The sequence below is a fragment of the Drosophila novamexicana genome, unplaced genomic scaffold (assembly GCF_003285875.2).
Source record: "Drosophila novamexicana strain 15010-1031.04,08,12 unplaced genomic scaffold, DnovRS2.1 tig00000108-arrow-pilon, whole genome shotgun sequence".
NCBI classification, from domain to species: Eukaryota; Metazoa; Arthropoda; class Insecta; order Diptera; family Drosophilidae; genus Drosophila; species Drosophila novamexicana.
In genome coordinates this window covers 2,173,406-2,189,968 of record NW_020824772.1, presented here as the reverse complement: position 1 = coordinate 2,189,968, position 16,563 = coordinate 2,173,406, and the positions used below count along the sequence as shown (strand labels likewise).

At 44.3% G+C, this 16,563-nt stretch overlaps 4 protein-coding genes across 4 annotated transcripts in view; 1 reads left to right on the top strand and 3 right to left on the bottom strand.

Annotated features, from left to right (window-relative positions):
- The window catches only part of LOC115757721 (pneumococcal serine-rich repeat protein), a 58,658-nt gene extending 53,672 nt beyond the window's left edge, over window positions 1-4,986 (top strand). Inside the window, exons 9-14 of the mRNA XM_030698087.1 lie at window positions 1,907-2,094; window positions 2,163-2,357; window positions 2,426-2,680; window positions 2,746-3,020; window positions 3,080-3,288; window positions 3,361-4,986. Coding sequence (XP_030553947.1) covers window positions 1,907-2,094; window positions 2,163-2,357; window positions 2,426-2,680; window positions 2,746-3,020; window positions 3,080-3,288; window positions 3,361-3,512 — 1,274 coding nt within the window. The 3' untranslated portion in view covers window positions 3,513-4,986. The remainder of the gene's footprint in view (window positions 1-1,906; window positions 2,095-2,162; window positions 2,358-2,425; window positions 2,681-2,745; window positions 3,021-3,079; window positions 3,289-3,360) is intronic.
- Window positions 4,987-7,172: 2,186 nt separating this feature from the next.
- LOC115757666 (organic cation transporter protein) lies at window positions 7,173-9,342 on the bottom strand. Its single transcript, XM_030697983.1, has 5 exons — window positions 8,933-9,342; window positions 8,623-8,881; window positions 8,132-8,543; window positions 7,563-8,069; window positions 7,173-7,506 (listed from the first exon to the last, which is right to left on the bottom strand). Exons 1-5 carry the CDS (start codon window positions 9,272-9,274, stop codon window positions 7,320-7,322), a joined length of 1,707 nt encoding a protein of 568 aa, XP_030553843.1. The 5' UTR covers window positions 9,275-9,342; the 3' UTR covers window positions 7,173-7,319.
- A 1,166-nt stretch (window positions 9,343-10,508) lies between these two features.
- LOC115772068 (organic cation transporter-like protein) lies at window positions 10,509-12,715 on the bottom strand. The gene is made up of 4 exons (XM_030718019.1): window positions 12,297-12,715; window positions 11,967-12,225; window positions 11,490-11,910; window positions 10,509-11,424 (listed from the first exon to the last, which is right to left on the bottom strand). Exons 1-4 carry the CDS (start codon window positions 12,633-12,635, stop codon window positions 10,776-10,778), a joined length of 1,668 nt encoding a protein of 555 aa, XP_030573879.1. The 5' UTR covers window positions 12,636-12,715; the 3' UTR covers window positions 10,509-10,775.
- Window positions 12,716-14,123: 1,408 nt separating this feature from the next.
- On the bottom strand, window positions 14,124-16,484 carry LOC115772067 (organic cation transporter 1-like). The gene is made up of 4 exons (XM_030718018.1): window positions 15,862-16,484; window positions 15,506-15,764; window positions 15,009-15,432; window positions 14,124-14,945 (listed from the first exon to the last, which is right to left on the bottom strand). Exons 1-4 carry the CDS (start codon window positions 16,210-16,212, stop codon window positions 14,300-14,302), a joined length of 1,680 nt encoding a protein of 559 aa, XP_030573878.1. The 5' UTR covers window positions 16,213-16,484; the 3' UTR covers window positions 14,124-14,299.
- Between the last annotated feature and the right edge of the window lie 79 nt (window positions 16,485-16,563).

Genomic DNA, 16,563 nt, shown 5'->3' with positions numbered 1-16,563 from the left:
CACAGACTAATTATGGCCATTAGCCGAGTGTGGAGGGGTATCTAATTGCGGGCACGAATCAAGGCTGCGACAAGTTCAAGTGCAATTTGGAATAATTTCAATTGAATTAAAGAGAACACCTTGGATTCAGTTCCCTGCCATTGTTGTTGTTGGCCAGACAGAACATATCGTCGCTTAGATAACACATTTGGAAATTCTAAACCCAATTACGTGTCAAAATGTCCACAGCTCTTTTTACTTTTTGGATTTTATGTACATGTAGATTGCTTATCGCGCAGTTGCTTATCAAAACTCATCGTGAGTCTATAAAAGCCAAACTGCGAGCAGCTGGCAACTGTTGCTGTTGCGATGATTGTTGTTGTCGTTGTTGTTGTTGTCGTTGCCAAATGCAATTAAGTTTTTAAGAGCAGCAGAAACTAGAAAACATGTTTTAACCTAGCGTGCCCGACTAGCACATACCCTTCATTGCTAAAAAATAAAAGCAGCAATTTTATTTATTGCTTATCAATTACATGATCGTGGGCAGAGTTATCTGAAATGTTTATTAAATTTCATCTGTGTTAAATTATAGGGAAGATTTGCATAGCCCAGAGCTTATAATGCCGGATATAGCTGGAATATAGTTGGATCGATTTGCATTTTATTCATGAAGGTCTACTATTAATAGGGTCTGATTTTGAAGACGCCTTTGTCCCTGCCTCCTATCTGAAACGGTGCTTCGATATACCCAATTGCAAGAAGTTGACGTTAAGTATTTCTCAGTCCCAAAAGCGTAATCAATTAATGGCAGATCTGTTCAATTATAAAACCCTGTACCGATAATGAGAAAAGTGACGCGTTTAATTGGCAAGCGGGGCCCAAGTAAAACTCCCAAAGATGCCGCCGGTTACAATGCATTCGTGCGTCCATCCAAATCAAAGCAAGCAACAGCTGCGCCAGCTGCTATCGCGGGCGTGCACAAAGTCAGAAATTCAGCGGCAACGGGTGTGGGTTTGTCTGTGGAGACCAATCCTGCAGCCGGCAAGATACAATATGCTGCATTCAATCGCTTGCGCAACAGCCGCCAAGCCCAGTCGCAAGCCACGCCCACTGGCCAGACAAAGCGGCGTCGTTGGCGCCTCTGCTGGTGCTGGCGACGGCGCCGGCGACGCCAACGCGGCTACAAGAACTATTGGCACAGCGGAGCTGCCACAAAGTCGAAATGGACTTCGTGGCTGCATTGGGGCAAATGCTGCGGTCGGCGTGGGGTGGGTTTCAACAGCAGCAGCAACCGCTACCACTATGACTCCGAGGAGGAGGACGACGACATAGATGCCAAGGTCGCGTCCTACATACTGGAGATGAATCAGCGCGAGGCGGCGACCAGCAGGCAAAGTGAGCACACGGATGAGACGGACTTTGGGTCCAGAGAGGAGGCAGCAGAGGTTGGGCTTCAGCGCAGCAGCAGTGCCCCGCCCCGGCAGCAGCAGCAGCTGCAAGTGTTGCAGCCGTCCAGCTGCCAGGCGCAGATCAAGCGTCGCGCCTGGACCTGGGATGACAGCTTGCGCTCTAACTCGGATCGCTTTCTCGAAACGCTCGAGGAGGATTTGCCAGGTGCTGCTGCTGTTTCTGATGGGCGGCTGCGGCTGTCGCTGAACTTGCAACGTCGCACGCCGCTGCATGTGACCTTTCAGGAGGTGCAAGGTAGGCGGCACAGCTACAGCTTCATCTGCCTGCACTGCCTGCCACACCTGCCTGCCTGTTGCATGCAACCAACTGCCGCCACGCTTTCTATTGAATCATTATATTGTTTCGCTTTTTCTCAATCATATTGAATGTGTTTGTCCGAGAGTGTGTGTCTGATGGGTGCTCATTAGCCATAATTGCGGAAACGTCTTAAACTAAATTCATATTTCTTTGCGCACAGAGGAAGCCAAGGCCGCTGCCGAGGAGCTCAGCCGTTCGCCGGTGATTGGACAGAGGAATGCGGATGCCGCCGCCTCCAGTCCCATACAGTCGCGAGCCTCTAGCGAGGCGTGGCCGGCACAGTCGGATGAGGACATCGATCGCCTGGTGGCCATGCATCAGAACCGGAGCAGTCTCAGCTCCCTGGGCGTAAGTACAACTAACATCGAAGCAGAAAGGAGTTCCGCGCCAGCTCTAACTTTCGATTGCACTGACAGGTTCGCTCGGAATCCATGGCCAGCGTTTATTCGGGCGCCGGTGAAGGCCGCTATGGCACCGTTGTGGTCAAGGGTCAGGTGGAGTTCGGCATGCAGTACAACTACAAGCTGGGTGCCTTGGAGATACACGTGGTGCGCTGCAAGGATCTTGCCGCTGTTGATGCCAAGCGCAATCGCAGCGATCCCTATGTGAAGGTAAGTACTTGGAGCTGCCCAAAAGGAGCAACAACTTAATATGTGGAATTTTTCTTGCTACTCGGCAGGTTTATTTGCTGCCCGACAAGTCCAAGGCTGGCAAGCGCAAGACCAAAGTCAAGAAGCACACTCTAAATCCAATCTTTGATGAGACGCTGCGCTTCCACACGTCCATTTCCAGCTTGGAGTCGCGCACTTTATGGTTGACTGTCTGGCATTCGGATATGTTCGGCCGCAACGATTTTCTGGGCGAGGTCAGCGTCAATTTGCAGGGTCGTCTCTTTGACAATCCACAGTCGCAGTGGTATCTGCTGCAGGAACGTGTAAGTGGGCGTGGCAAGCCTGACAAAAAACATCAACTAAAATCAATTCTATTTGACAATCACAGAGCGAACCCTTTGATGATGTGGCCACCTATCGTGGCGATATTGTGGTGGGCCTGAAATACATTCCGCCGGAGAATCTGAAATCCTCGATATTCTCGCGCGGCTCCAGCCTGACAGGCAGCTCATCGAATCTACGCAAATTTGGGGGCAGCATCAAATCGGTGGCTTCTAAGTCCGATCGCAGTGCCAAGGGCGGCCAGCTGCATGTGCTGGTTAAGGAGGCCAAGCACTTGAGTCCCATCAAGGCCAATGGCAGCTGTGATGCCTTCTGCAAGAGGTGAGTGGGCGACAGTGAAGATGTGTCGCGGCAGCAACTAATCATTGCCCCATCTTTAGCTACTTGTTGCCGGATCGCACGCGCAGCTCCAAGCAGAAGACTCCGGTGGTAAAGCGCACCTTGCATCCCAGCTGGAATTATACGTTCGTCTACGAAGATGTCTCGCTGGAGGATTTGTCGGAGCGCGCACTGGAGCTGACCGTCTGGGATCACGATCGCTTGGCCAGCAATGAGTTTGTGGGCGGCATACGCTTCTCCCTGGGCACAGGTAGGTGTATCCAAAAGTGGTTGACAAAAACGAGAAACAGCTGAAACTTTTCATTCACCTTAATCAAAACAGGTCGCAGCTATGGACGGCAGGTGGATTGGATGGATGCCACCGGCAAGGAGCTATCGCTCTGGCAGAACATGCTAGATCGTCCCAACTTTTGGGTGGAGGGCAGCCTCGTGCTGCGCTCCAGCCTGGATGGCATACGTGCCACATTGCCATAGGCACAGTACTCGTCACAATTTGCACTGTAGTAATTTATTGCCTAGCCACAAACACACACAGGCACGCACACAGCAGACAAACACATGCATACCCACACCTACATATAATGTTGCAGTTGGGGTTATGCCGCATGGCATATGAATGCCCTTTGTATTTGTATTTGTAACTGAATTTGAATTTGTATTTGTATTTGTATTTGAATCGTATTGTGTTGTATTAATGAGGAAATGTGTAGCAATTACATAATAGGGTACGATGACAAGCATTACTAGGAACTTAGGAACGCATGAATGAAATTCAAGATTCGATTCGATTGATTGATTGTTGACGCACTCAAGTTCGATTCGAAAGTTAAGCACGCGATTTAGAACGATTTAGAAAGATTTTGAATACTCGAATATATGGCAATCAGACATATGTATACCTATATTTATATGTGTATATACATAATATGTCTGGCCAGGCATCAGCATTAGCATTGGCATTGGCGATGATACTACAAATTATCTATATTGTTTATGTAGTTTAAGCAGCACAATGTTCAAATACGAAAAACCCAACAAACAAACTTATTAAACAAAAAGCGTTATCAAATTATTGCACTAATTATAAGCGGGTCATATCCCAGAAGATACTACAAATTGTAAACCAAACACGCAGATTGCTCAGTAAAACGACGACGACGACAAATTAGCCCCATATGCATATATGTACATCTAAGTGTATGTATGGCTATGTAGGCTTACTTAGGATCATTTGTGTGTGTTTTTTTTTTGTCCAAAAATAAATGGAATTTGCAATTTTGCATACTGTATGCATTAAACATACGATAATAACTAAGCTCCGACATAAACTCTAAGCTATGTAATACATAATATGTTCTAGTACCTATCCAATAATAATCGAGAAATACAAATAACAACGTTTTTGTAAATGCATCTTTTTCGTTTTGATTTTTACCTCTCGTTTTCGTTTTCCAACACTTATACGGTCTAGCTCATAAGTAAAAAGCATTCTAAACTTACATACATATACATAAGCATATACATATACATATATCAATCCAGACTTCAAGCATATCGCAAGCACTGTACAACTAGATGACAAAACAAACTCTGCAAGGCTTCATATTCGCATATATACGAGTAAATGAATACTCTACTACTTCATGACTAGATACCCACCAGAACTCAAGTAAATTGCAGCCAAAAATAAAAGATGATAAACAAAAGCATAAAAGATCTATATGTATGTCACACTCCCTCCAACCTCTTGTTGCTAAAAATCTGTTTGTTGTGTAACTTTTATATACACAAAATATATTATATACGACGAGGCAGCTCTGTAAGACGTTCGATAATACCTAAAATCTATTAAAAAAAATACATATAAAAAAATCTAAAAGAGAAAAATTATATTTAATATAGAAAACGAATCTTATGAATGCTTTCGGTGTAAGTTTACATTGAAAAAAACCTACGCGCATACAAATAAATAATGTTGAATGATACTTAAAAAAAAAAAAAACAAAATAACAAAAAAAAAAAAGAAGATTTATAGAAAATGTTTTTTGATAAAAGAAAATTGCTGAATCACTCGTTGCCTAAATACCGCTTGTCTTTTATACTCAATGTTTTCGAAACACACACAAAGTAACACTCAAACACACCCACACGCAAAATTCGATGATGATGATGATGATGATATGAGAACCCACATTGATTAAAAGGTTTGCTATATAATATTGGGAGATATATGGAAATGTGGGCGTTCGAATTTTCTCAACATCTACATCACATGATATAAAGTCAAACAATAAGCAGCAAATATTGCAACCACAAAAAAATAAATGGTATTTAGTAGCATATTATATAAAAATATATAATTTATAGCTGGTGAGCAATGCCAGCGGAAATACATACTGTATTTGAAAACAAAAAAGAAAATGATAAAAACACAATTACTAATTTGTTGACAGCCTAATCATATGCATGTAGTAAATACTGTATGTGTACGCAAGTAGTTTATTTTCCATCTCCAATGTACTACATATATATTTTTATACTTCAATCCTGGCTTCCCAGGCATGCCAGCAGATCAACCCAACCCCTAACTTTAACTCTAACCTAACTCTAACTAACTAACTTCACAAATTGTGAATTGTGTTTTAACAATTGACTATTCGACTATTCAACTCGTATTCACACTCATTCACTCGCATGGTGCTAAAAAAAAACTCTCCTCGTATTTACTCTGGAGACCCAGAAAATCATGAGAAATCTTTTTACCTTTTTACTGTTTACGCATTTTTTGGATTTAAACTGAACTATTGTGAACTAGCGTTTATTACATGGTATATTTATAATACAATCCTACAATATACATATATACACATATTATGAGATTACATAGTCAGTTATATACACAGTTATACAATAAATAAGTAGCAAGAGTAGCATTAAGTGAACGCAAACTGTTATATGGCGAGCCCAAAAAAATATATGGCATTAACTTATCGTTTAGAGAACTCCTTTCTAAATATCTGATGAGGTCAGATCCCGCTTGAATGCCAACAGGAAACACATCATATAATTATGTATATCATGAAATATTTACGTACTTATTGTATTTGACAGCAATTGCAAAAAGTGCTCAAACATAGCATTTAAGATGCAAGGAAAATGAACAAAAAAACAAAAATAATTATTGAGAAAATCAATCAGATATAGTGTTAAATATATATTATTCAATAAGAGGCTTCGCGCCCGAAATATGTTGCGTTAATATACAAAGAAGAAAAATTTTATGGAATACACCCGACTCACGATAATCGTTGACAAGGTTGCCAGACCGTTAAATTAGAGTTTCTGTTCTACCTGTTATCATGTAGAATTGGGATATGGTAGTACACTTTTAATCCATTCCTGAATCTGATGTGATGAAAACTACTTGAAGTGTAATGTTGGTTCGAGCTAAGGGTACTCAAGATAAGACAAGTATCAATATATAACACATGCTTTACGTTCTTTGATGCTTATAAAGTTAAAATATCCTTTCAAATGCATAAAAAAATAAATAAATAGTTGTAAAGTGTACACACCAGCAAATTTTGAGCATACCACAAATTGCATATAATGAACAAACACAGCTTGGTTTGGTTTATTAATGGCTCGCAGCGTTAGTTTTAATCAACTAAATGAGATACCTATTATAATGGCAACCAACAATTCAAGATACACACACACAAATATACATATAAATATATATATTTTCCACAATCTTTTCCCTGGATATTACACCTCTCTTAGGCTTAAGTTTAGACTCTGGCCCCTACTTTGCTATACAAGATTTTTCCATTGAGAGTTTCAAACAGGGCTAAGCGACCTCTATTTTGTAATTTATAAGACTTTCTCTAGTTCTTTAAAAAAAAAGCGAAAAGGAAAAACATTAGAAAATCTCAAAAAAAAGGAAAACTTTAAATTGAAGCCCTAACATTTATGGCATATATAAAGTTAAATATGCAAATGTTTGCATATTCCTTTACGAGTACATGCACCATGTACACTTTACTTATACTTATGTAAGAAATTACTACAGGATTACAAAGTTTACACACACACACACAGAAATATATACATATATATATACATATATATATATAGACACACCCTAATTAATATTATGTTGAATACTGTGACCCGAAATCAATCAAATAAAAGCAAATTTCGCATCTGCAGACAACTTTCGGAACTAAATTGTGTGTTTGATCTAATCTAATACTCTAATAATTTTTGATACAGGCGTCTTTACGCTTCCGCTTCCATATCCGTATCCGCCTCTGCATTTCGCCGCACGCCATTGAGCGCATTTAGCTTGAGCTCCTCTGCGGGTTGCTTGAGCACATCATCATCCCGTGCCCGCCAGCAATCGAAAGAGAGCATGGACTCCCCCTTGCCAAAGGTCTCGCCATCTTCCAGTGTGATGGGCAGTTGCCTAAAGGACACCAAATAGATAGCTTCAAGTGCTTGGCCATTTTCAGCGCCACTTACCTGTTGTTCGTTTCCGGCAGGAGCAGCGCGCACGTCGCCGCAGTCAGCAGCAGCGCGGTCAGAATAAGCGATGGGCCGGCGGCAAATTTGGTGCCCAAGTGTATTAGATAAGGCGAGGTAACCGATGCCGCCGCAGCGGCCAAGTGCGCTGTAGCTATGCCCCGGGAGCGCACACAAGTAGGCAACAACTCGGACGAGTACTGCGAGAAGGTTGTGTAGCACATGGATATGCCCAGACGGGTGGGCAGCGCAAAGGCCAGCAGCAGGGTGGCATTCAGCTGTGCGCCCTCAAAGGACAGGCACACGCCCAAGGCGCAGGACAACAGGCTGGTACATAGCAGGGCTAGAAGACAGGTGGCCTTACGACCGAGACGACTCTGCAGCAGACCCTGCAGCAAGCCCGAGGGCGGCACCACCACGGCAAACAGCGAGAAGACCACAAATGGCGACAGACCCAGCCCCTCCACATTGCGTGAGATGGTATTGAAACTCAGGGATATCAGCATGCTGCAGTAAGAGTGTAAGAGTGTTACAATAAGGATGCTAGCCCAGCAAAGACAACTACTCACAAGGTGCAGATCACAACGAGCGCTGTTCTGCGTAGCCGCGGAGTGCGCAGTAGATCAAAGAGCCTGGCCTTCTGCTGCTGATTATCCTGCTTGCGCTTGGCGGCGCAATGCTGCCGGAAGGCCTCAAAGTCGGCTGCGGGCACTTGGCGGCCATTGAAGTGCGCAATGTGCTTCAGTCTGGCAATGGCGCCCTCCACATTGTTGCGCGTGATCAGCCACTGGGCGCTCTCCTGCACCACAAAATAAAAGAGCGCCACGACGAGCTGCAGCATTGCGGAGAATGTCAAATAGATGCGCCAATTGCCGGCTAAGACGGACAGCCAGGGCGCCACCAGAGCGCCCAGGCAGCAGCACAATCCCAGCATGACGCTGATGGCCAAGTTTCTCAGCTTTGGCGCCAGATGCTCCAGCACTGGCATGGGTGGTGGTGGGAGCAGAGCAGAGAGGTGAGCAGAGCTGATAAAAAAGGTGAGCAGATACGCAATGCTTACCCAGAATAAACATCAGATAATAGTTGGCGGTTGCAGCCAGGCCAGAGATGCAGCGGAAGGCGCTGAACTGCGACAGATTCGTGGCATATGTGGTTAGAAAGTCGCCTACAAAGCCGCATTGATTGGCCAATATAACGGCGCGCACGCGTCCAATCCGATCACCCAGCATGCCAAAGGCAAAGGTGCCCAGGAGCGAGCCCAAAAAGAACAGGGACTGGCCTATGCGCGCCTTATACGCATTCTCGCAGACCCAGTTCAGCTGCAAGGAGTCCATGTCAATTCAGTTATATGCTTTGGACACAAGACTTACCTCGACATTCATGCTGCGAAATCCGTAATCATATTTGTATATCCAGCGCTCGCAGCTCTTGCTGCTAACGGTCAGATTGAAGACGCCCTCATGGACCTCAATCTGCTCCAGGCGCGTGCAGGACGCATCCTTGCCAAAGGGCGCATATATGGCGGCAATCTGGTCGTGACTGCGATTCACCAGCTGCTCGTGATAGCACCAATGCGGCGGCACAAACCCGATTATGTTCTGGGAGTAGTAGTGTACTGTGCTGGTAAAGGCTACATAGCCCAGCAGCAACAGCATCAAATACTGATACCGACCCGCGTCACCGCACTTTGCCAGAATTCTATAAAATTCCATTGCGGTACGCGCTCTCACAGTGCTCGGCCAGAGATTCGTTTAAGACTGAAGACCGACTGGCCGACCCGAGCGTCTGTCCCAGCCATCAGATTCGCACGGAGTGTGTGCCGCCGCAGTTTCTGTTTCGTTCCGATTCCGATAAGATTGTTGCGGCCGCTTATCGCATTTGCGTGTAATCTGAACCGTTCTATCCATTACGAAATAAATGTTTTATTATTTAAGTGAGTTTACTTATTCGTCTTAATCTAGACAGAGACCGGCAACTGTCTGAAGCGCCGCGCTCACTAGCATGCCGAAAACAAATTTCAAATATACACATATACATTTTATAAGATATACAAACGCATACATCAGTATATATGTGTAGAATAATTATTAAAAATCCGAATTAGTGTATTTTCTTCGCGTCAGACCCGAATTTATATGCTTTCCCTAGCTACAATTAAATATATAGTTTTTAAACGATCAACCATTGATTACATTAAGATTTAAAATTCTGCTTCCGTATCAAGATTGTGTCCGAGTTCTTATCAAGAGAACTCGCCAAAAAGTTGTATAGTATATAGTATATATGGACATATATATAAACTTTATTATTAGACGACGGATTTATGGTTGTGTTTGTTTTATTTTTTAAGAGCGCGTCAATGATATGCATTTCTGTGTGTGGCAAATATTTAAAATTAATAATTACCTGGCACACTTATATAGCTGTCTATTATTCCAACTCAACTACAACACTTGCCGGATTTTGGCAGTCGCTTATACGCCCCAAGAAACATCCGAGCACTCACTCTTATAAAAATGCTTATACTCATATAACGGAGAGATAAGACGCGTCAATACGTAATACAAAGAGAGCCAAAGATAAAGAGAGCTATCATATAAACACATAAGTATATTTGAAACATTTGCTCAGTGTGTATTTCCTTAATATATAAACAGTTAATGGGCAAAAGTAAATGCATTTTCCTTTGTACAAATAATTCTTTTATATTATTTATAATAGCTATAATGAATGAAAGAGTGTGTGAATGCCGAACAAATTAAATTCAATTTTTGTTGAGTTTGCAAACATCTCAAAGATATGCATAAATTACCAGACTTTATGCTGATTCTGCTATTTGTTTGCTTAGTTTTTAATTTTATGCATGTGCCATCATAAAAATCATGTTTTGCATATAATCTTTAATCTATTTATTATTCAAATTAATTAAGGCAAAGACTTAAAACTCTTATAACTAAATAACTATCAGCTTAACAGTAGAAGAGTTCTTCCAAATAATTATTTGGATAAAATACTTTTGCGACTCTTCATTCTGTTGCAATATCTTGATAACGAATTCACTTGCGTACAGGGTATCTTATAGTTTAATGCTCTTAAGTACTAGATAGTTATGCCTGCTTGGGACACTTGCTTCACACACTTTGATGGGCTGCCGCAGCTTAATTGATCAATTAATGAAACTTAAAGGCGTTTAAACCCCAAGTTAGAAATTTATTAAGACATGAGTTTCTGCAGTGGCTCGGCCTCTGGCTTTCGATCGGCTTCAGCTGCAGTCTGTGCCGTGGCTGTCCTTAAGAAGTCAAACATGCGATCTTCCCTGCCAAACTGCTCGCCCTCGGCCAGGGAGATGGGAAGCTTACGATTGCCCGTCTCCGGCAGAAGTAGGCACAAATAGGCACAGATGAAAAACAGCAGGCACAATATTATCGAAGGACCAGCTCTGTAGTACGTGCCCAGGTGCAGGATGTACGGCGAAAGCAGAGAGGCAGCCGCTCCGGAAACATGGGCCACGGCCAGACCACGAGAACGTACGCAGGTGGGCACCAGCTCTGTGGAGAACAGCAGGGTCGAACCAAAACAGACCGACAGCCCGAGGCGGGAGGCCATTGTCAAAGTGATCAACAGCACGGTACTGGGCTGCTGCCAGAAGGACAGGGCTATGCCGCTGGCCGCTGTAAACAAGCCGGTGAGCAGCATCGACAGCACCGATGAGCCCTTGCGGCCGATGCGCTTCTGGATATCGGCCTGGATCAGGCCCGAGGGCAGCAGCGTTAGTGCAGTCATTGAGAACATTATAAATGGCGATATGCCTAGACCCTCCACGTTGCGGGCCAAGGTGTTATAACACACCGATATGATCGTGCTAGAAATAGAAGAGGAAAGCAACGATCAGACATTTATGAGAGCTGTGTCCGATATTTCACTTACAACACGATCAGCATTGTGATTATGGTTTTGCGCAAATGCGGCGTCTGGAACATGTCGATGAGCTTGTCCTGATTCTCATTGGATTCCTGTGCTTTCCTGGTGCAGTTGATCTGGCAATATCTGCGGAAGGCGTCTAAGTCCGCTTCACAGATGCTGCGACGATTCATTTTGGCCACACGACGCAAACGCAGCACCGCTCCATCGATGTCGTTGCGTGTGACCAGCCACTGGGCGCTCTCTTGCACCAGAAAGTAGAACAGTGTAACCAGCAGCAGTGGCAATGAGGTGCAGGCCAGAAACCAACGCCAATTGCCCACCAAGATGGCCAGCCCACAGGCACATATCATGCCCAAGCAGTAAAAGATACCCATACTTATGCTCAGACCTGCATTTCGCAGCGAGGGCGAGATGTATTCGAGAGCTGCGAGAGATAAAATGGCTTAGGCGAAAATAGTTATAGATTAGAGCACAGCTCACCCAAAATATACATGAGATAGGTGTTGGCATCAACTGCCAGCCCCGAAACGAAACGTGTTATGGAGAAGGCTGTCAGACTCTCCGTGAAGATCGTTAAGAAGTCGCCCAAGAAGCCGCACCAATTGGCCAAAATGACGGCCTTAATGCGTCCAATTCGATCGCCCAGCAAACCAAAGATGAGCGTGCCACACATGGAGCCCACAAAGAAGAAAGATTGTCCCACGGGTGCCTTATAGGCCTCATCACAGACCCAATTAAGCTGTGCGGAGCAACATCCACCCAGATAAGATAATTGCAATAGCAATGGAATAAAAACTAGCCGTAACTCACCTCCGTATTCATGCTCCTAAAACCAAAATCATAGTTGTAAATCCAGCGATCACAGCGCTCCCCACTGATTGTCGTATTCCGCCCATCCAGATCTGAACCGATTGTCGCCAGACGCGTACACGAGGGTTTCTCAAACTGATTATAGATGGCCTCTATCTCTGCGTAGCTGCGATTCTCCAGCTGCTCGTGATGGCACCAGTGATCGGGCACAAAGCCGATCAGGTTCTGGGAGAAGTTGTGCATCGATGTGACAAACATCAACAGGCTATAGAGTCCAAGCAGCAGATATTGATAGCGATGGCTATTGCCGCACTTGGCCAGCAGCTCATCGAAATCCATGGCGTCGTCCGATTGAGATTCAGCGTTTGGTATGATCTGCGCGTATTGTATGTGCGTTGCGTCTGGAGCTAGGGCCAATAGAGAATCGCTCGTCAGCTCTCGCCCGATGCCACGCACGTACTGGCAGCTAACGTACGCGGCAGCGGCCTCTTTGTCGTATAGTTAAGAGCGGGTTACCAAGGCAGCTGATGTGTTCGACTCTAACGAATTTGTGCGCTCCGCCGCAGCTGGAATTCCTCTCCAGCTTTTCCTTGGCTGATAAGCGCTCAATGCAATATCAGCAGAATGAAAGGCGCGATTTTAGTAACTTATAATCGTATTGATTATATTATATCATTGATGATGATGGGCATTCTCGTAATTTGAACACGCTTTCCATTAATAGTCAGTTGGGTGGCAAGCTTTTTATAAGATAAGAGAGGCTCGAAGCATCTACTTCGTGTTATCTTATAACTAATTATAATCTGTTTGCAATTTCTTATGTGAAAACGATTTTTGCATCTTATTTGCAATCTTAAATGGGATTTAAGAATAATTTAACAAATTAAAGCTACGATAACATATTTGTCCAACATAGAAGAGCTCCCATAACCAAGTCAAGGTTGCAAGCCGGTTTTGAACCACAGACCAAGTTATTTTCACTTTTTTGTATGTCTTTATGTATGTTCTCTTATACCAAACAATCCAAGTTTAGTTGACTCTTATGATTGCTTCCTCCACTGCGTTGCTATTTGATAAATACGTATTTTTAAGTGCAACCTTTCTAATCGATTCTCATAAATTAAAGTAAAACTTGCAGATTCGTATGCTTTGTTAAATCAGCCAAAAGCATATGCCCACGCTTGATTAAATATATTCTTATAATGTTTCATAGGCAAGGCATTTATTTTTGTATTTTGCTCATGAATTCATAAAAGAGTATTTCGTGCTTTAATTAAAAGTTTTACGTTACCAAGTTTTTTCGCTTCAATTTATTGCACTCTGCACTTTTTCTCACTCTCGCAAGTCTGAAAATAATCTTGCGTATGTATGTGTTCTTTTCGTAAGTACATCTTCAGATATAAAACTATTTGTGCTGACTGACTGAAATAGCCCAAACCATAAAAGCTAGGAAGCTTTTTTTTAAGGATTTTTGAGCGAAGTTTTAAGTCTTGTCCGATTGGCTTCAAACTTATTTTCAAAGACCTTACTTCAGATTCATCTTAAGGGCCACATTTTAGTTAACACCGATCGGGTGAAAAAGACATCCCAAATTTTAGGCACAATGGTTGCCACGAATAATGCCGGGTAATAAACGTTAATATTTATATATTATTTTCTCAAATAAAAATAATTTTTATATAATATTGAACTTCTTACGCTTATATATATTTTTCTTACCTAGACTCCCATGAACATTCGTCCTTGCAATGGGCTGCACATTAAAGGGTGTTAAAATTGTTTGCCCTGAAGACAATTAGAGAATAAAACTTATGTGTTTTAATCTAAAAATTACTGAGCTCGGGATAGCACTCATATATTTATTTAGAACATTTAATGTCTTATTCATGGATTGATGTTTTCATTTAACTGTTCTCAAAAAAATTGCATTGGAGTTTTTGTAGCTATTTTTAGACAATAAAAGTCCATCTTATAAGAACTTAAATACTAAGCAAACATTTATATTATTTATCGACCTCCTTGGATTTTAATTCTGTTTCGAGTTCCACTTCGGCAGAGTCCTGCTTTCGTAGTTGACGCAGAAAATCAAACATTCGCTCGCCCTTGCCGAACTCTTCCCCCTCAGCCAGAGACATGGGCAGCTTCTTGTGCCGCGTCTCAGGCAGCAGCAGGCACACATACGCCCCAGATAAGAAGAGCAGACCGATTATAATGGAGGGTGCGGGCTTCGCGTACGTGCCCAAATGCAGTATGTACGGCGATAGAAAGGAGGCCGCAAAGCCGGCTACGTGTGCCACGGCCACACCACGCCCACGCACGCAGGTCGGCACGAGCTCAGTGCAGAGCTGGGAGCTGGCACCGTCGGCAATCGAGACGCCAAAACGTGCGACCAGCGTCAGACCCACCAAGAGAAACACATTACGATTCTGGCCCTGCGATATGACCAGGCCCGCTGCCGTGGCAAACAGGCCCGTGATGGCCATCCAGCTGACCGCGGTGGCCTTGCGTCCAGCCACATCCTGCAGCAGTCCCTGCAGATAGCCCGAGGGCGGCAGCATCAGCGCATTTAGTGAGAACATGATGAACGGTGATATGCCCAGTCCCTCTACATTGCGTGCAATGGTATTATAGCAGGGCACCACGATGACGCTGCGGGCGGTACAAAGATCGGTTATGATTGGATTATGTCACGAATCTCTCTTCCCGACTTACAAAATGAGCAGCATTTTGAATGCGCTGCTGCGCATGCGTGGCGTCTTCAGCATGTCAAGCAACTTGGCCTGCTGCTGCCCCGCTGCGCCCGCAGTCGCCTTGCGGTAGTGCTGCTGGCAGTAGCCGCTAAACGCTTTGAAGTCCTCATCGCTGACCACGCGCCGATTGATTTTGGCCACACGACGCAAACGCAGCACCGCGCCATCGATGTCGTTGCGTGTGACCAGCCACTGGGCGCTCTCCTGCACCAGAAAGTAGAACAGTGTGACCAGCAGCAGCGGCAGTGAGGAGCAGGCCAGAAATAGACGCCAATTGCCCACCAGCACAGCCAGCCAAGAGGCGCCAATCAGGCCCAACGAGTAAAACAGGCCCAAGACCGTGTTCAGACCCACATTGCGCAGTGAGGGCGAGACATATTCGATAACTGTTCAAAATAGGTTTATTCAGCTGGCAATTGGAATTGGAATTGGCAATAGGTAATATAAGTACACACTTACCCAGTATGTACATCAGATACGAGTTGGCGTCGGCGGCCAGGCCAGAAATGAAACGTGTTATTGAGAAGGCTGTCAGACTGGCCGTGAAGATGGTTGAGAAATCGCCCAAGAAGCCACACCAATTGGCCAAAATGACGGCCTTTACGCGTCCAATTCGATCACCCAGCAGCCCAAAGATGAGCGTGCCACACATGGAGCCCACAAAGAAAAAGGATTGGCCCACACGTGCCTTGTACGCCGCATCGCAGACCCAATTAAGCTAAAAAAAATACTTGATAGAATCTTGGCACAATATTTTTTTTTCTGCGGGCACACTTAAAACATATCAATACAGTGAATACTCGGGCTAGACGAACCTCGGTGTTCATGCTCCTGAATCCAAAATCATAGTTGTAAATCCAGCGATCACAGCGCTCTCCACTGATCGTCGCGTTCCGCCCATCGAGATCTGAACCGATTGTCGCCAGGCGCGTACACGAGGGTTTCTCAAACTGATTATAGATGGCCTCGATCTCTGCGTAGCTGTGATTCTCCAGCTGTTCGTGGTGGCACCAGTGATCGGGCACAAAACTGATCACGTTCTGGGAGAAGTAGTGCATGGAGACGACTACCATGAGAAAGCCGTAAAGCCCCAGCAGCAGATATTGATAGCGATGGCTGTTGCCGCATTTGGCCAGAATCTCATCAAAATCCATGTTGCGCTCCATGATCTCTCTCTAGCTGCTTTGGTGGACTTCTGATAAGCGCATATCTGTGTCGCTGGCATTTATTTGTGTTTGGTGTTTGGTGTGTGAAAGCTTTTCGGCAGGTAAAGTTGAACCGGCACTCAAAGCTAATCGCCGAACCGTTTTATTGCATTGCGCACATTGCGAACTCAATTGAATTACAAAGCAAACCCGTTCCGGTCGTAATGTATTGCCGTGGAGTGTGCTAAGCGAACTGGTTGTAGCTGCCACGCGGAGAGAACTACATATATGAAGTCGGAGCAGTGCGCAGGCTAATTGAGACTGAATGTAATACAGTCTCTCTCTCTCCTTCTTTCTTTCCCTCTCTCTCGC